This window comes from Vidua chalybeata, chromosome 6, assembly GCF_026979565.1.
Source record: "Vidua chalybeata isolate OUT-0048 chromosome 6, bVidCha1 merged haplotype, whole genome shotgun sequence".
NCBI lineage: Eukaryota > Metazoa > Chordata > Aves > Passeriformes > Viduidae > Vidua > Vidua chalybeata.
In genome coordinates, this window is record NC_071535.1 from 35,526,008 (window position 1) to 35,546,636 (window position 20,629).

At 39.0% G+C, this 20,629-nt stretch overlaps 1 protein-coding gene across 6 annotated transcripts in view; it reads right to left on the reverse strand.

The window, feature by feature from the left end:
* Positions 1–20,629, reverse strand: part of DPF3 (double PHD fingers 3) — a 154,716-nt gene that overhangs the window by 14,842 nt on the left and 119,245 nt on the right. For 2 of the 6 annotated variants that reach the window (XM_053945329.1, XM_053945333.1), the window contains 2 exons: positions 13,309–13,437; positions 10,278–10,510 (listed from right to left, as the gene is read on the reverse strand). The exons of 1 other annotated variant lie outside the window; for it this stretch is intronic. In XM_053945329.1, coding sequence (XP_053801304.1) covers positions 10,314–10,510; positions 13,309–13,437 — 326 coding nt within the window. In that variant the 3' untranslated portion in view covers positions 10,278–10,313. Of the gene's footprint in view, positions 1–3,733; positions 4,302–10,277; positions 10,511–13,308; positions 13,438–20,629 lie in introns of those variants that run through there. 3 more of the 6 variants (XM_053945328.1, XM_053945330.1, XM_053945332.1) reach the window with 2 other exon arrangements.

Here is a 20,629-nt window from a genome sequence, read left to right on the forward strand (position 1 = left end):
GCCTTTTCCTTAGCAGTGCCATGGTTGGCTTGTAGATCATTTAAAGTTACCACAGCTGCCTCAGGCAACATTAAGCAAACCTGTTTCTAATTGTGGATGGCAAAATTAGCCACAGCACTGTGCTCCAGAAATCTGTGCTTTCATGAAGGTAAATGCCATCCTTCTCCCACCATGATCCATCCCCCATGGAATCATGAAGAGTTACAGGCTGCAAAGACAAAACATCATGAAATGACAGATGTGATAGTAGAAGTTTCTAACACACACTGCAAGAGCAGTTGTTGAAAGAGCAGACAATGTAGTTAGGTCTTCAAAACATACTGGTGAGGTGCCACAGATGGATGGTTTTCATATTATGTCATTAAAATCAAAGTTAGGGCTTAACTGTGGCAAATGTCCAGCTTTAGTGCAGCAAACAATACAATCTTTATACAACAATTTCCAAGGGATAATGAAGGTCTTAAAAACATCAAGCCACAATTTAGACACACCCAGCCAAAGCTAAGGGCAGTAGTCATTGCTTATGTGCTCTGCTATGCATGCCTTATGTAGCTGAGGTCTTACTCATCCATATTCAACACCAGGAATGGGATGGGGTACAGAGAAGTCTATGCCATTGCTAATGAGAATTAAAAGCTTGAGTTTAGAGAGAAAGTGTTATGGGTTTTCTTTATCATCTATAGGCTGATGGATTTAAATACAAGTAGGGCTCACAAATCCAAGATGCAAATGTAATCAGATTTTTTTTCTGATTGCAGGCAAAAATTCGGAATAAATCTTAAAGCAGTGCAATATTCTAGTTCAGGCCAAAGCAAATTAGCTAATGCTGTTTTCACTCCACCCAGAGAAAACAGGATTACAGCCCTCAGCCTTGCCAGCCTTCAGCACAGTCTCAGTCCAGGGAAACACAGCTTTGGGGGCACCCATTAATTGCTGCAATGCTGAAAGACACTTTTAGGCCCTCCTGCTGCCATCCCTCATTCTCACTGGCAGGAGCCATTCTCCAAACAGTAAAATAAGATCTATTTATGTCAGCATAAATATGTTCAGGAGCTTATCTGTTCAGATAATCTCTGCAAAACTAGGTTTTTTTCTGTAACATTTCTAATTCGAGGCCTATGGAATTAATTCCATTAATTTCATTTCTAATTCCAGGCCTATTTCTATTAAAAAATAGAAATAAAAAAAAAAAGAAAATAAAAAAGCACAAAAATATTCAAAGTAATAAGACTTATGTAGAGACATTCCTTGGAATCTGGCAGCCTAGAACAACAGCTCTGCTGTGGTGGGACGGATCCCATTCATCTCAACCAGGTGTTGACAGACATCCATAAAGGCAAATTTCAACATGGCTACCTTAGCTGGCTACCTTAGCAAAAATGTCTCACTCTGCACTGTGCACCATCACATTAAGGACAATGAAAAATGACAATGGATGTTAGAATGGGAGATGGCCTAGTGCACTGATGCTACAAGCAGCTTCCTTCCTTCCTTCCTCCCTCCCTCCCCCCCTCCCTGTTAATAGTTATTTATCTGCCACAAAGACACACAGTCTGTCACACAGATGTTAAGAATCAGGCAGGTAGGAGCCCATCTGTATAACAGAGCTTTATAAAAAATAACACATTAGGGAAGAGGTCACACACAGAGTTTCCTAAAAAGATAGCATCTAATCTAAAACAGTATTTCCTCTTTCTCTTTTCATTCTATACAGCCATATCATTAATCTAATACATGTAAGGGGAGAGGGAAGGTTCATGCCAGCACTGTGAAATGCAAAGGGAACCACAGCTCCCAGTTACTCCAGTGGCTGGACTGGAAACTGCACAGGTAGGGACTCTTTAAGGCAGTGTCACTAAATCTATGCAAACAGCTATCATATAGCTTAGACTCCACCTTTGACTCCAAACTACCTTAATGCAACTCTACTAATCTCATGAAGAAGGCTGTTAAAATACAACCACATTTAGGAAGATCCGCTATTATCACCAAATGATAGAAAACACTCTTATAATGAGTCCTATACAGAAACACTTTTTTATTTCCTGCCTATCTTCACTATAGCAAGCAACAGGACCATTTTCTGCAGTCCAATGAATGGAGAAGGGAAAGTAAAAGAGAAAAATTAAGATAATTCTTGGTTAATGTCATGGTTCATTAGGAAATACAAAACAAAATCCAGGGACAAAAGTCATAATTCAAGGGAAACAAAATCAATAGAGGAGGAAGTTTTATTTTAAGCTTCAAAGAGAGTATTATAAACAATGGAGAGCTTAGAAAAGTAAATGTACATATATGTTACTCAGCAATGTCTTTTTAAAAGAAGATTATTTGCACTAAAAAAGACGTGGGATTGCTTTGGGAAAGTAATATTTACAGAGGAATATACAGTAGGGATGCTAGAAGCAGAACTTTTATTTGGAAGGAATATTACACAAACTGAACACAGACCCTACAGTTTTCAAATCTTCATTACAGTTGTGCGTGTTATATTTTGATGAAATGATTTTATTTTTTTTTTCTCTAGAGGCAGTTCCCCACTGCATCTTTAGAAAACAACAACATGAGCAAAGCAAACCCATCCTGCTAAAGAGCCCAATTAGGACACATATTGTCATTTAATTCAGTTGGAGCAGGACTACCTTACATGGTTATTTTTGACTTTATGTTTTAATCTGGGAAGAAGTAGAAGGGAAAGGGAGAAGAGTAAAACATCTGCTGCTACTGACACATGGAAACCTCTCAATGAGGTGAGTTTGTGTTCTAGGAGTGCAGGAAACAAAAGACAGTATCAGGTTTTCTGTCAGCTTCACCTAGTCAGCATGCATTTTTGTAGACATAGTTTTTTCATTCTGAAAGCAACGTAAGCCACATTAACAAAACTGCTTTTTTCCTGTCTAAACCCTGAGAGTGAATCCCAATAACTGTTGGTGTGGTTTGCCCTCAGTTTGCTTCTCCTCTGTAACAATACTCTTCTTCTAAGACACAAGGCTATCCTGCATCCCTACTAGACTGCATCACACATGGCACTGAGCAGACCTGTGCTATTCACTGCAAGCAGATATGGCAGCCAACAAACCCCTCCTTTTTCACTGGGAAAATGCCTAACAATTCAGAATTTGGGATGAGACCATCTCTCCCTGCTGCCTCACAGGACAACTTAGGAATACAGCTGTGGGAACTTGTATTTTTCTCCTGCATAATAACCCCTGTTGCTTATTGCAGACGTGTAGTTGCACCTATATGTTTTTCAAAGTCCACTACCACTTCAGAAAGGGCTGAAATACACAAGTTTTCTACACGTGACATCATCCTTGACAAAAAGATCCATGCCAAGAGCACCTAACATTTAGATACTTCCCTTACAACCAACTCACAATCAGCTGTGGAATTACCAAAGCAAAAAATAATATAAAAATTATCAGAGTTGTTTTCAGTTCTTAAAGCCCTCCTTCAGCAGAAGTATTTCACAGAGTTGCTCAAGAGCAAACCTCTTTTACCATGCAGAAGAGACACATCAATCCTACTGGGAGAAGACAGTCCTTTGAAATAGACACAAAATCTAGTAAGAAATAAATTCAACCACTGAGCCTGGTCTTTGCTACTCCAACAGTTTTTGTGCCTAACACAGTACAGCAAAGTAGGTTTTAAGCATCTAACAGGATAATATTATTAAAGAGAAAATAAACCAGAACAATCTTCACTTACCACATCCAATTTTCAAAAAACAAAGATACCCAGCACATGTATGAATGGCTTCTTTAAAGTAAGAGAGAGAGCAGAGTTGACCTTTATTTTCATTATTTAAAAAAAGTTTTTTCCTTAAAGTAAATATTCAGTCTTTATTTTACAGTAAGTGCTTTTTAAAATTTCATGTCTTCACAAAATTGCATTTAAAATTTGAAGTAAAATGTATTTCAAACAAAAATACTGTGCAACTTCAGCACTTCTTTCTTAAATATCGAAATAAATAAAATAGTTGTCTTTTTCAGTTTGTTTGTTTTTCAGTCAGTTCTACTGTAGATCAATTCCAGTCTGACCTGGGTTTATACACACACTTAAAAGAAAGTGAAATCAAGACTTCAAAAAACTTCTTTGTATTGCACCAGCTTAGGGCATCCCCAGAACTTCTCTCAACAGTTGGTAGCCAACTTCCCACAGTCCAGACTCCTGTGCCAGATGGAACTCAGGTATGGAAGACTCAGGGCAAGGAAAGAAGTATCAAAGCATCCTGACTTCTCTCGGTCTTCTTCTGAAATGTTTTGCTTGAAGGCTGCTGGAATCCATGAGGGCAGGGCTGACTGCAGAGGGAAAGGCAATACAAAGTAAAACTAAAACTCAAGCAGACAATAAAAGCACGTGTTCAGAAAAAAAAAAAGAAAAACAGAAACAGCACAAACCAAGCTTCCAACATTGCTTGCATTCTAGTTCCTTGAAAATATAGCTCAATAGACTCAGTTTCAACTGACTGTGGAAGCCATAAATGAACAAAAAGCAAACAAATAGGATAAGAAAAAGCATATCGAAAAGAAAGACACTGCACACTGTCAATCTTTCTTACTGGGAACATTATTAAATAACCTTCATCATTCAGCTTAGATATCTGTCTCTTCAGTAGAGGTTAAGACCTTTGCTTGCAAAATCCTGCTCTAATTACCCTCCTCTATTACTAATTATTTGTAGGGAGCCACAAGCATATACAGCATGGCACAAAAGACATTTTCAGAAGTCTAAATGATACACATGGGGTGGCAGCAATGCAATAACTTCTGGAAAGAATGAAAAATTTCATTTTTCATTGCATTTATTCCATGAATCGACTAAGTTACATACTGCTAAGATCCTGAGCAGGATTAGATAGCAAATAAAATCATGTCTTTATTTCCACAAAATGCAAGTGCCTCTTCCCACATCTCTCATATCAGTTCTAGACTAAATGAAGGTCCAAAATCTTAGGAGCTGCCAGACACCAAAAGAAGAAGTCAAAAATATGAACTGGCAGCATCCACTTAACAGAGCTATCAGGCCTGGAAATCCCAAGAGCTGAGTTTTTTTCCTAAATGTTATTGCAACTTGTCTACTCTGAAATTGGCAACTTAGTATTCATGGAAGTACAGACACGGCCATCAAAATAGTTCTGACTCAATTTCAGTATTCTATGGTATTTATACAGGTTGGGGTTTTTTTTCAACTGGTAGGTATTTGGCAATGAGAACAAAGAATGGTAGGGGTTTGTTGTAATGGCTTAGTCAGCAAAAACTCATCCCAGCTGAATTTCTGCACTGAGAGGTTTGTCAAAACAACCCCATGTGAGCGTGAATTCATGCATGTGCCTCATACTTTACTTATAGCTACAAATTTCATATAAATAAGAAAAAAAAAAGAAAAGAGAGAATATGAAATGAGTGTTTATTGGAAACATCTTAATATGTAGCAGCACAAAACACACTGGGCCTATTTTGCAGTTTTTATTATAAGATGACTCCCAGTGGGGTCAATACAATGTTTGCTTGAGGATTTGATTCAGTAAAACTGCTTGCCATCGGGAAGAGGCAAATTGCATGAAGAGCCAGGCTTTGAAAACTCCATAGTTTTATGGTATTTGAACTATTATTTTAGGGCCCATCTCAAAATATCACTGCAAGAATTAACCAAAGAAAGGCAAAGCAGGCATGAGAGAACAGAGTGGTGCCCCAGCACTCTCTGGACTCTGACTCTCTGGGTGCAGTTCTTGTTTGCTCCCTGCATCAGCAGGGAGCAAACTGAGTCTCTGTCTTCAATCAAGAGCCTAAGCTGAAGTCTGTAACATGGCAAACTGGAACTCAAAATGAATAACTAATGTAAAAGCTCAAAGGCAAAACAATGCGGGGAGGGGACTCTAATAACACATTCTGCTGAAACAAATGGCCATCTCAAAGCTTGTCTACACCATCCCGGCAAGCGTATTAACAGAGAGGTTTCATTCAATAAAAGCAATAGCTAAGAAAGCCCAGTTGTAATCCTTCTGAAGTCAGTGGTAAAGTTCTCTCTGGCCCTTGTTTCAGCAGCCTAGGCTCACCATTTATGACCTTACCACTTACATACGATGTTATTCCAAGCACCATTCAAGAAATAAATATACAACCCACAAAACTGGGAGTGTCTGAATGAAGAGAAGAGATGCAAGGTGAAGCAAGTCAGATTTCAGTTCCATTCCTCTTCTACCACATCCTTGTTTCTCCTTTTACTTTTTAACTTCTATGCTAGAAAATTCACTTAAAATTTTCTCAATGTATACTATCATGCTTGAAATCTTATACTGTTTTTGTGGAAGAGCTGAGGTCTGTCCCTGCTAAAATTTCAACTAATTAAATCCCTCAAAAGGGAATAGGCTGAGGATCAGTGCTCACTCCACATAGCCTTTCTTCTCCCTTATCAGCTGCTTAAGCAGCATGCCACTTCCTTTATTCTCCTGCTCACATCTGTGAATCAGAGTTAGCAGAAGAAGACTCCAGAAACTATGTGTGTTTTCTAAGATCCTTTAGGATGAAGCAGTGGAAAGGTGCCTGAGGAGACAGCTTATATGACTTAACATAGAAAAGTCTGCATTAAGGGCCTGAAATGAAACACCCCTTTATTCACGTTTCACATTGGGGTTGTCTTATTTTGGTATGTGGTTTGTTGGGAACATGTGTTTCAGGAGAATCTTTGGAAGGCCTTGTGCCAACCTTCCTGTAATAAGAAGGACATCTCTGGAGAAGAACTGGAATAGCCAGGGTTGTGATTAGTTGAAGGGCTACACCTTTGAAGAATTTATGAAGAACAGAAAGTTTTATTGAACTGCTGAAATCACTGGGGAATAAAGAACATCACAATTCATTCTGAATTCAAAGATAAATGTTTAGTTACAAAACAGAATTCACACTGCAAACTTTTTTTATGCCTCCCTAGTTTGGTTTGGGACCTACGTGCCCTTTAAGATACAATTGATATTGTGCAGTTCTCTCATTTCTGAGTTGGTTATGGCTAGTGTCAATCTCCTTTTTTTTTTTTTTGATTGCACTTATGAAACATTCTCCTATATATTTTCTGCCTCATTAACATTGTCATCTTCCCCTCATGAGAGGGTCTTGTGTAGCAGCCCCTTTGCTTTGCTTTCATCTTCCTTCAACTCAGGAACTACCAACCTTCTTTCTCTGTTCCCAGCCTTCACTCCAGCACTACATATCCTGAGAATATTTCATTTCCATATTATCACTCCATGCCATATTCACTATTAACTCAACTTACAATCTAGCTTAAACAAGTACTCTTTTAGTTTCCAACTCTACATCCTAATTTCCTAATTTCCTCGCTATGATCAATGCCTTCCTATGGTCAGCACCACACTGCTTATCTTGCTGGACTAAACTCATGTGGGTTATGCCAATCTCATAAGGGATCTTGAGGAATCCAAGAACTACTCTCACTACATAAAAGTGAATTAATTTTATCTCACTTGGTTTTTTAGGACTATATTGAATGAGTGAACACCCATATACACATTAATGATATAAATAACTGTGAGGATATTTTCTACGCTATCTGTAGATGTCAGCTGGCAATTTTTATGCACTCCGTGAGCTTTGTGGCTTCTTTCTGAGGGTACTGTGCTACCCAGTTGTCACAAAGATGGGTGGTTTGGTTGCAAAAGGATTAAGTCTCTATGCATTGTTATAGTAACTGCATTTGTGAAACTAATTCAAGACTTAATGAATTGTGGGCATCTGATTATTGTTTGTATTCCAAAAGAGCCCACAATGCGTTAGGCATGGTTCACAAAAGACAGTGTTAAGGACTCCACTTGGAAAAACTCCATTTAGAGTATGCCTGTTCTGCAGTTTATACAGTGATGGGAGTTCTTCAGAAAGATGTACTTGGGTAGGTTTCAGCTACCTAATTCAGGTGCTGCAAGGACTGAGCTTTAGTAAATACAGAAGAGTAGCAAAACATTATCAATTTGTCTGGCACTGTTTCGGAGGAAAAAAAGGACTGGTTGTGGAAGAAATGAATGTTTCTATCAGTTAAAGTATACTTCTCATTGACAGCATTATGTCAAAATATAATTGATTTGACACTTGATTGATTATAATAAATCAGGAGTAACACAATAGCAACAGAAAAGAATTATCAAAATGGGGAAAACAAGCTTAAACAAGGCTCTCTCCTGACAAGCGTGCATGGCTCTGGCATGCACTGTCCTTTGATGTACACACAGAGAAGTATTTGTAATGTTTTCTAACAGCATCCTGAAGGCAGATTATTAATGTAATCTAGACATCAGTTAGTTTATAGTCTGGATTTATGCCTGTATACCTAAAAGAAGAACTTGGCCACTGCTCATTCCATGTCTAAAGAGAGCAATAAAAAAACCAAGAGACTGAATTGTTTCTCTTTTTTCTACAAAGTTGGAAGGTGGTGGAGGGAGTTGCAATTACTCTCACAGACAGACTACCCTAGCAAAGAAGCAGGAAAACTGGAGTCCATTTCGTCTGGCTTGTTTCATTGTACATATCCAAATTCCTTCTTGAAAGGCTAAGATTTTTACTCTGGTATCAATAACACACACCTACAGTTTAAGGATTAGGCACTGTCCAGAGAAATGTCTCTTTTGCCTTTGCTCTAAATCAGGTCATGATTTCACCCTGTTTGCATTATGTACATCAGTAAAAATAGGTCTTTAGAACTTAGCCATGCCCCTGCCCCAGGGAGAGTTTTGCCTGCACTAAAACAACGAAACATAACTAGGCACTGACTCCTTTTGCATCACTTCTGACTGTACACAAGTCTGGATCCTGCTCTCACAAAACTTCCATTAGTTTCACCAGGGGCATGAATGTGGCACATACATATAATACAATTTAATCCATGGGGCTTGCTGCTACAATAAAGCTCAGTCAGGGGTTTGCTGAAAAGCCAGGGCAAGAAATTTCACAATTGAGTGAAAGACATTTCAGCTCGGACATACCTTTCGAATCCTGCTGCGTGTTTCCTCCTTTCTGGGAAAGTTGCTTGGAAGGGAGTCACTCTCTTCTCCATTGCCCTTGGAAATTTAGTTAGTATTGCTTTGGTTTATTTCAAAAGAAGCTATTAAAAAGCAAATAAAGTGTCTCGTGAGACACTACAGAGAGAAAAAACAGGGCAACACAGGAAAAAATGCTGTGAATTGAAATTTAAAAATGGAAAGAAAAATATAGGTGAGGTATTTTTCCATGTAATTTCTTCCAGGATTCTGCTCCTCCATTTGTTTTTTCTGTGATGTCTATGACTTGCCATTCATATTCCATCCCTATGCTTGGAAATTGCTGTCCATCAAGTGAAAGGTGAAGGAAAAGAAAAAAAAAAAGTAGAACGGTGTGGGGAAGACATGAAGGGATGCAGGGAGGAGATTTATTGAGTGTAAAGGTGTCCAAAGGAGATGGAAATGTGTTCCCCAAGGCCATGGTCTTCGATGGTGCTGCTTGTATTTTCAGGCTGTAGCAGAGCAGATGTATGAGAAGAGCCAGACTTCACATGCTACAGTAAGTGCAAAATCTCAAAATGTAGATGCCATCACATCAAGGGTTTCTTTGTCCCCTGACAGAGTCCACCCACAGTGGTTCTCTAGAAACAGTTCTATTATCAAGCAGACATCCATTGCTTTTTTGTTGGTTTTTTTTTCTATTTTTTTATTTAAAAAGTAGTTTTTCTAATAATACATAGAATATATAAATAATAATAATAATTAAAAAAAACTATTTGGGTTTACTTTCTGTTCTCCAACCCATCTGTATTTTTTGTGGTTTGCTGATATATATATTAAAAGACAAGAAAATCAACTCTGCTCACTATTAAAAAAAATATTAAATCCACTTTTTATGCTTTTTATGTTTCAAAAGAGAAAGAGAAGGAGGGGAGATGTGATAAAACCAAATTAAAATGAAAAAAAAAAGAAAAAGAAAAAAAGAAAACAGGAGAATCAAAAACCTTCTGTCTCTTCAAAGTAGTTGTCAAGAGATTTAAATGCTTGTGCTTTCAGTGTACACCCCACAGGGAAAACATAACAAAAAAAAAAAAAAAAAAAAAGGGGGGGGAGGAGGAAAAAACCAACCAACCAAAAACCCAAGAGGACCTAAAATAAAAAAAAAAAAAAAAAAAAAAAGGGGGGGGAGGAGGAAAAAACCAACCAACCAAAAACCCAAGAGGACCTAAAATAAAAAAAAAAAAAAAAAAAAAAACAAACCAAAAAATGTAATAATCTTAGTAGTGAAAAGGACAGCTCAGAGTTTCAGAGTTTCTGTGTCTTTTTAGTTATTTTAGCAGCCGCCCTTTTTGTCTGCAGAGGGAGACCTGCCACCACAGCCACCTCCTCGGCTCAAGAGAGGCTCTTCTGCATCGTCCTCGTCAAAGCCATGAAAGGTCGAGGTGTCGCTTTCTGACGTGGAACCGAACAAGTCCTCCGTAGTGCGTGCTGGCGCTGCTTCGTCCCTCCTGCCTTCTCTTCCCAAATGAGCTGACATGTATGATGAATATATCAGCACATGGGTTAAGCAACAGGCATCATCATTTTTTTCATCATTTTCACTATCATTAAGCAAGTCAGACTATCAAGCTCATAGGTGTGCGCTTGTATGCGCCCGCGCACCCCAACAACACAGCATAGGTAGAACTGTGGTAAGAAAAATAACAAAGGATCAGTTTCTCTTTCCAAGAAAAAAAGTCTACAAACACCACAGGTGCCCATAGCTACAGCAGCGAAAGGGTTAATCATGTTTTCCTCTCTTCAAAAGACAGTAAAATATTTCCTCATGATTACTTAGATAAATTTTAAAATATTTTTAGACCATGTAAGTAATGAGACACTGTTAGCTCTAAGCACAATGGCATCAACAGTCACAAATTTTCTGCTATAGAAAGGTAAGCCACTAGATACCTCATCAACCTCAGGACTATTTTTTATCCCCATTTTTCACCTGATCCTAAAGAACCTCCTCTGCAGACAAAATTAAATACATTTTGAAGACTAAGTGAAAGTAACCTAAATCAATACTTTAATACAAATTTCATGGCACATCCTTCAAAAATAAAAAAAACCCCAAAACTAATATATACAGTTCAACAACTAAAACAACTGAGAAGTAACCCATCTTGGGAAACACTGGAAAGTTCAAATTTGTGTGAGTCAATCCAACTTTCAAGATGAAACAGGAAATTGTCCACACAATACCAATAACAGCAACAACAACCATAAGAAGATTCCTAAAAAAAGAAGCCAAATACTGAAATCTGTGAAATTGAGGTTTGTTTTCTCTCTCAGACAAACTTTTCATGTGATTAATAGTATGACCTTCAAATTCCCTCTTTAGGGATGGTAGAGAAAAAGGTATCTCTTGTGCCCCAGCAAAACTGAAGTGTGAGATTTTAGGGAACAGCTATTTCGTTTTTCACAAACAGTAGCATGGTATTAAGCAACCAACTGTTGGGTCCCTGCTCCAGCTACAGGAATCAGCCATAAAACAAATACACTGCATTGCTTGAGACAGAAAGAAGTAAATCCTGTTCACAAAAAAGAAAATGGATATAACAAAATAATTGGCAGATAAACCATATTGTAGAAATGTGATTTTACTGACTTTGTGAACAGAAGAAGCAATATAATTTCCATGACCTCTCCTTCAGTGTAATGAAAATATTCTCCATCATTATAAAAGAGAAAGATGGCAGACACCAAAAAGGTTTCATTGTTTTAGTTTAGAGATTAGTGTGTGGTTATACCTTAATCACTTTCATCACACATCAGTCACAGCATTGCAAACCCTATGAATGACCCAAGTGGATCAGAATTTGTACAAGGATAGGATTTAATGGAACTTATTTGACACAGTTTAGGCTACAGGCTGATCTACTTGTTCTATCACACTAAGGAATCAAGGGAATTAATGTATTTGTGTTGCATTCTGATATAACCACCATAGAAATGTCTAAGTAGCAATAAAATATGGTTCCATCTCATTGTGCCATATCAGGACAATGCTGAAATTAGTTATACTGAAATATAACAATCAAGGCAAAGGGCAATAATCTTCCAAGATGGCACCACAGACCCCATGGACTTTCCCCTTCAGTTATGAGAAGCAATCACATATACACTAAAAGGTCCACGTCTCTGACTGCACAGCATTCATAAGGATGCCCCTGGAGAAAACCAAAGGAGTTGCCATTGATCCTCTCGTGACCAGTATCATTTCAGAATGTCTTCAGAGGTCACAACAACTGCAGAAGGCAATTTCAGTGAGAGTCTAATCATTCTCCCATTGAACATGGTAACAGGCTTACTATCAATTTCAGCAGGAGCATAAAAAGGCCATTTCCTTGGCATGAGAACATTCCACATCACATTTCAGTCATGAAGCAACAGACATCTTTCAGTGACTACAGTATAGAAGGAGCAGCATTCATACTGAATTTCAAGGCCTCCTTGGTTTTCAGATTTCTATATGACCATCTTATTACCACTGGGATCACCACAAAACAAAAATATCACAAGTGGAAACTTGGACCAATGCTGGAACATTCAGTTGTTAAAGGTCTCCCAATCCCTCTACCACCACCACTACCTCCTAGGTAAACTACAAATAACTGTTCAGCTGGTATAAAATTTAAAAAAAAAAAAAAAAGGAAAAAAATGTAAGAAAGGAAGAAAACAACAGCTCAGAAACAAAGACAACTCAAAATGGGAAAAACAAAATTGCCTATATTTAAAAAAAAGAAGGGAAGAAAAGGGAGAAATAAAAACCTCTTTAAACAAAACTAATGATAGACATCTTGTAAGAGGATAATTCTAGACAGCTAGCCCCATACCTACCCTGTAATTTTGTCCCTCTTTTTTGCATGAAGAAATGCATGAAATGTGTAATCAATGGGAATGCTTGTCATGCAACTTTCATAAGTCTTTTAAGTAATTTATAGCTGTAATTACAGCATTTAAAGACAGAGACCATTCTGTAAAATTGCCATAAGATTTTCTCCTTCCACGTGAAGAACAACTAGTACATGTACCAATGTTCCCAAAAGCCAATAAATAAACTAAAACTTCATTATTTCATAAGACCCCATTAGCTTAAATATGTGAATCCAACAATGGGGTTTATAATATAAAATTTTTCAGTCATCCTTTCCCACAAACACAGAGGTAAGATTCCACCTTCTATCCCTTCCCAAATTTGCTGCCTTTCTTCAAAATGTTCAGAAGGTGCAAAAACCAAATCACATAAATGCCTTTGTACAAGAAAGATGCAAGGAGTCACCTACCAGAGCGCCCACAGTCTGAGCATGATACAAGTTCCTCAGGCCGGCCACTTTTTTTGTTCATATTGGAGCCTCCGAGGCAGAAGTCACAGTAGTTATTGGGAATGATGACCCCGTCTGGTCCTTTCTGGGCTGTAGTTGGGTTAGAAATCGGATTTACTACAAGAGCGTTCACTTGGACGTTTGCCCCTTATCCTTGATATGGTGCTAGCTTAGTGAGTTTGCAGGCCACAGTCTTCCCAAAACATTGTCAATCAGAAAAAAAAGTGAACTGCATAAACCACCTCCATTTTGAATACACTCTGGGTTGTATCTATTTTGCTTGAAATGCCCTTTACTATTTCCTTTATAATCCCAGCCAGGCTGCTCCCTCTCAAGGACATGCTTCCAGATATGCCTTTGCAGTTCAGGGACTTGTTACATTCAGGTATAGAGGCAATCCCTAAGGCAGGATAAGACCTATGCTGACAGTAAGCCAAACTTGGTTTTTCAGGCAGCAGTCATCATCATAATCCCACAAAATACAAATTCATAAAGGAAAAATGCAGTCTCCAGAACTCAAAAGTCAACAGTGGGAAGATGGGGGGATAGGTATCCTTAGTGGTTTTATTTCAAGTAGCTTCTTAGGGGACTACATCTCTAAGCAGCAGGGTGTCTTTAGCCAGAAGGTTGGTTCAAAAGCTCCTGAAAATTCACAGCCAAAGCCATTTGGGGATGTTTCACCCAAGACTCAAGCCCCCCTGCAGCAGTCATGTTCCCTGGGATGACCAGGAAGGGTCCAACACTACTCCAGCACCCAGCACAGGCTCAGAGTGAGCCTGGGGCAGACATCCCAACCAGCAGAGTTAAAAACCTTTTTCAGCCAAGAAAAAAAGGAGCAAGATTATGTTATTATTTTCCAGCTAGGAATACTTGGAAAGGAGCAGACACACACTGATCTTAAGTAGAGGAGGATGCAGATCCCTTAGGAAGAAGAGAAGGGCAGAGGTCTTCTGCATTCCTCTTAGTTGAGCAGAACAGCAATGTTCTTTTTTTCTTGCTCACAACTGCCATTCCCCTCCTCTGCTCTCCAGAGAAGGAAAACATCTTCCTGTACACTCTAACTATGAACTGGGGAAGGGAGTAGAGGTAATGGTTGGTCTTTGTTTCTTCTCTTTGAACATTAAAAATCCAGCTATATGCCAGTAGGCATACCTGGCCTAAGCCTACTGCATAAAGAACTTTACAAATGAGAAAATGAAGAACTTTAAACTGTACCATCTCTATTCAATTATCTTTTTAATGCATATTTTGTAACTCGAAGATTTTAAACAGATGTTTTAACAGCCTTTATTAACAGTCTTTTTGTCCACATTCAAATTTCCCCCAAAGAACAATGACATTCTAAAGGGCTTCTGGTAGCAGTCCAAGACATACACTTAAAATTAAAATTTCCTCCAAGCTCAATCTGCTTTTCTGGTTTGGGTGCATCTAGTTATTCATTTATTTCCAGATGTTGATCAGCTGAACTTTTGGAGATTGGAACTGAAAGAGTCCAGGTAAGGTGAAATTAAGAAGAAAATTAAAACCCATAAGGCTGCAAATATATCACTATCTTCCTCTGTGGTCATGGAGATCCTGACAGTATTTATTAAACAATGGACTTTGCTCTGAAATGATCCTGGTTGACAGATTCCCAACTCGCTCAAAAAAAGAGAGAAGTTCCCAGTGTCAGATTAGCATTTTGTCTGTTCCAGGAAGGCATTTAATACATGCTTGCAAGATAAGCAAAAAAAGAACAGGAACCAGGTGGAAGTCTATCACACCAGCTCATTTTAAGAGCTGTAACAAAATGATCATAAAGTTGCTGCTGGTCCATATTTTGTGTATAAAAAACAGACCTCCCTAGCATTTATATTTCCCACTGCAGCCCCATTTTGAAAAAGTTAAGTAATTCCCTCTTTATATTATTCTGCATCTACAGACAGGCCACGTGCAACGCAAACTCACCAACCTCAGAATTCAGTGACTTTTTTTGTTGGTGTCCTTTATTAAATTATTTCACCTTTCATTCAAGTTTCTTAAAGTGCCTTACAGAAATGAAAGTCCTATTATTAACCTTCAGTGAGGTCAAAAGCCTCTTTTGCCATTGATTCTAACCAAAGTGTTCTGGACCCTAATTAAGTCTCATGGTGAGGTTGTGTTGCATTTTAAAGCTGAAAGGCTTAGAGGTAGAGTGGTAAACTGGCTTATCCTCAAACACACAAAAATCCTATGGCAAGGCCACAAATAAAAACAAGCAGTCAGGGTGCCAGCCAGCAGACTTAGGAAAGAGCTCCACTTCTACCACTACTCATAATGGTGTAATTAATACTCTGAATATACTGACTTAAATTTTTTCAACATGGATTATGACCATAAGATCCACTGACTGTCAAATTAGAAATGGGACAGGGGGACTCAAAAATACATACACTGATCAATTCATTTGCAGTGTGTGAGAGAGGTGGAGGGTATTTGCTGAGTATGATAAAGCTGAAGGGATTCTCCCAGACCACTGGAAAGGGAATAAACATTGGATTGGATCACTCTTCTCTTATTCTTTCTTCTCTTTCTTTTCCTTTTTTTCCCTTTCTTTTCTTCCTTGTTTTCTTCCAACTTATTTAATTTTTAATGTGATGTCTGTGTGCTCACTTATTAACCTGGCTCGGTAGAGTGTGATAGAGATATCAGGCCTGAAAAATCATAGACAGATGAGAAGTTCCTGAAGCTACATTAATGATATCTTAAATGATGTATCTCTAGAGCCAAACAAGCTCGAACAAGTGTAATTCTCTTCAATGTTTTGGGGTTTTTTTGGGTTTTTTTTTTTTTTTTTTGTTTTGTTTTTTTTTTTGTTCTAACAGGTGCAAAAACTAGAACCAAACCTGACTTAAGCTTATTTTCTTGATCAGTACCATACAGTGAATTAAGTCACAGACTGAATCACAGAAGGTTTGAGAATAAAGAAATTTTCAGATGGCAGAGTTCTTACTTTCAAAGGAACTTTTTTTGCATATATCCTCAGAGTTTCTAGTTCTATTTTACTGTCATTAGCAAATGATGAAGGAATTAGGAAACAATGGAAAAATAGAAAGATTTAATGTGCAATCTTCATGAATAGGGTATCATGCAGAAAAAGCCCAACCTTAATCTCACCCCTAAATCAATAAAACTATGGATTCACTAGAAAAAACAATCCATTTCCTTTGGAATAATGTTGCTGTTTTTCATTTGAGATATAGTAATTAACTTGGTATTCACTTTTTGCATAAGGTGATCAACAAATAGAAGGTGCAAGTTTAAGCCAAACAGCTCAACTAGCAAGAATCAACTCCCTAGCAGAGAGTTGACTCATTTATATCAGGTGACTGCTTCCAAGGATTTGGTTAAAAAAACCTCACTCATAATTAGGAACTGTTTAATAGAAAAGGCTTGAAAACCAGCCATGGCCTTGTCCTATCTTACTCAAGATAGGACAGTTCTTTTACACTGCAAACTGCAAAAACAGATCAAAAGCTCTGAGAAGCTTTGAGTATTGCCTGAGCTAAGGTTTGTTCACAGGAAGTGTACTTAAATCAGTGCCTCTTGCCATTTCAACTTAGGGCTGTTTTCAGGTTTCATCAAAGGCCCTGTCTTCATCTACATCTCCCCTAAAATTGAGTATACAATTTTTTTCAAAATATTTTAAAAAATTGATTAAGGAGAGACATGGAAAGTTCTGTAGTTATAATAGCTTCCCTGAATGTGAAAGGTAATTCATGTGAAGACAGGATGCAGAGTGAAAATAAAGTCAGTATTTTCAAATAAATTTGGTATGCACTTATTCTAAAACATTTTTTTCCTTCTCAGCCTAATCAAGTTAATTTCAAGCTATAACAAGCTGAGCAGAATAAAGAACTACTTAAAATACAGTACCATCATTCACAGTAGTCTTTTCGCAAAGTAAGTTTGCTAAATTACATACGTTATGTAGTATATCACACAGTAACTTTGTTCTGTAGACAAAACCTGAAAACTAAACAAGTTGACGGAGTTCAAATATATAAAATAACTTCTGTGCATTCTTGATTTCGAAGGCAGAGGCTCTCAACAGAATTCTAGCTTCCCTTTGCCCCTCCCAAGAAACCAAAAAAACCCTGTAAGTTATCTTCCACATAGTTTCAGTTTAATAACAAAAGCAAGCTGCTTATAATGAAATAACATCAAGAAATAAGGAATTTTCTTTTCTACATCATCTCCTGAAGCCACATGACTCAATAAAAATCTCTTTTTAGAGATTAGAAGTTTTCTGCTTCTCAGGGCTGCAGAAAATACCTCGGATGGAAGGCAAGTTCAGAAGAAGGAATTCTTGTCTCTGTTTTATAAACAGAAAACTCAGAGTACCGATATTTTAAATAGTTTTTCTTCAAAATGTGACCCTTAAATATATACAGACAAACCCCAAATAAATAGAACCTTGTATCTATCCATTTTTCTGATTTCTAATTTCTGAAATTATTTTGATTATTTGTATCATAATCTTCAAAAACTTGTGAGGTGGAACCAGTGCTTAAAAGAAATACTGGTTTTCTGTTCCAGGGGGAAAAAACACCATCATGTATATTTCTCCAGCCTGTAGGTAATACAGCACAATACTGAACCATAATTTTAGATATGCATCTAGGTTTGGCAGCATTTTATCCCCGTTTTTTGTCATATCCACATTGCTGGGAAGGTGATGGAGAATGCATGGAGTGCATGCCTTGCACTGGGGTGTGGAGCTGTGCATCATTTATTACAATGATTACAGTGAATTGGCTACAGTCAGAGATACATGCATTCACAAAGGGATTTTTCCTAGCACATTTTGTCCAGCTCTTACCTGTTTCATCTGGGTTTGATCCAAAACCAATAAAGCACACTGGAGGTTTTCAATTCAATTCAAAGGGCTTTGAATCAGGCCTTTTACTCTGTTTGCAACAAGAATCTTCAGAACACAATAGAGACCTCAGGACCCTGCATGTAGGCCTGAGTCAACTTCACCATGGAGGAAAAGGGGTGGATTTGCTTTTTTTGTTGATGTTTTGTTGGTGGTTTTTGTTTTGTTTTTTGTTTTGTTTTGTTTTGTTTTTTTTTTTTGTTTAATTTACAAGACTCTTTGTGTGAGATGGGGCCAGTTTTCCTTTCCAGCTCCTCCCTTTTTCTCCCTGGCAAAGGGCAAGTCTAGTGTCTGCCTGCCTGAGCAGGAGAACGCCAGCCAAGAGCCTGTGCCTGCAGACGTCAAGCCCCTTGGAGGCCTCGGTGACAGATAATCCCAACCCATGTCTCCATGTGCCTGTCCTCGCCCCCCCGGCTGCCAGCGCTCCTCCCTGGCAGGCCTGGCCCGTCTCCATGGTGACCGTGGGCCCGGCTGGCTGCGCTGGCCTCGCCACCTGCCTGCCTCGGCTCTCCCGGTGTAAGGAATCGCAGCACGGCCCCTCGGCTTGCTGCTCAGAATGGCTCAGTGCAGGGAAGGCAGGCTCGCGAAAGAAATTACACTGTGATGATTGAATGAAAACATGGCTTTAAGGAGAAGGCAAAAGAAAAGCAGTGCCTGGACTGTGGCTTTCTTTGGTGGAAGAGGAGGGAGATGGCTGTGAGGGCATGCACCCCCTCCTGTCCCCGTTATTGCCGGGTACAGCGAGCAGTGGTGGGGCAGAGGGGTGGACTGGGGAGCTGCTTCTGTGCTCAAGGCTAGAGCTTGCCCTGGGGAGGAACAATAAAAGAACACAACTGCTGGTGTGGTGAGGAACAGGCCACGCACAGCTCAAGGGCGCTCAAGGCTCTTGCTCTCTCACACATATGCAGCCAGGCAGGGATGTGCACAGCCATTTCTGCGGATGCCTCACCGTGAATTAAGTGCATGGGTTTTTCATTGCCTTTTTTCAGGAAGAAGTGTAAATCAAACTGAATGAGAGGAAATTGCCAGTCACTTACTCTGTTGTTAGCACTAGAGATAAGCATGTTGGCTGGCCCGAAACTGGGAAGTGTTGGGGCACTTGATACAAGGCCCTGCAGCAGGCTGGAGGCAGCACTGTGTTGATGTGGTGCTGTTTTTCTACCAAACACACTTGGAACTTGGGTGTAACGCTGGGAAATGGCTGGCGTTCTGTTCCCAGAGTCGTGCTAATCAGCCTGCACAGCCCCATGGCCTCCACTAGCTCTGGCTCCCCACGCTGCACTCCCCCACACAGGATGGGCATGCCCTTTGCTGGCAGCCAGAGAAGCAGGATATGCTACTGAGAGGTGCTGCAAACCACCCACCCAAAGTATTGCTAGGTCTCTCTAGTAACTGGATTTTATCTCATTTTTTGAGTTAGCTGGTAGTGTGGGGATAGAAGAAGCTGTTGCTTTTGCACAGCCTTTAGCAACTCTGAAAGGTTTGCCTTTCCTACAGCCCCTGCTCACAGAGAAGCACAGCCAAGGAGCACTACAAGAAGTACTATGAGAAGGAGGTACATTTGTAAAAGTCAGAGGAAGCCTCTAAGTGTGGGGAAAGGAAGATCATTTGATCATCTCTTTTACAGGAATAAGTGTGGCCCTTAAGTTGAACAGCTAATGAAAGAGGTGGAAGATGAGCTAGGTAGCTGGAAGGTACAGCTAGGAAAATAAAGCATCAATTGACTGGATTCAGTAGATTTCAGGAATCAGTGTTCCTCCACCTTAAGGCAGCATTTCATAGAATTTCTGTGCCCTGACCTTACAGAGTTTTCTGCAGGAACACCTAAAGCATCAGCCGAAAGCCCACTACTAGGAGTAAAACACTGTAACTGTCTAGTGCCTCATGAGGATAAACAGTAGGAGATACAGAGTAGGCAGACAGATTTCTTGTCTTTAAGGGGTACCTCTCTAGACCTGGCGCCTGGCCACTGAAGCACATCATTCCCATGATGCAACCCGCCTCAAGAAGATATTGTAATGCCCAAAATACAGCCCCATCTGAGCATCCCTCAATATTCAGGTGAGAATGGCCAGTGCCATGAATTGGGTCTCTGCAACATCTTGTAGGCTTTTTTCTGGAAATTACTCACTGGAGGAGTGTGAGAAGACAGAGAGCACCTATTCAGTTCAAATTCAGTCAAAGCATTTGGATTTTACTGGTCCAAATTCTACATGGAGAAGGAAAAAAAAAAAAAGGCAGAAAAAGCAAGGAGATAGCAGAAAAAGAAAAAAACTTACAAATACATTAATGATACCATCCTAAATCAAGTGCTGATGTGCTGTTGAAGCAACAAAAGTGTTTTAAAAACCAATTAGTCAGATTGGAAATATTTTCCCGTAAACT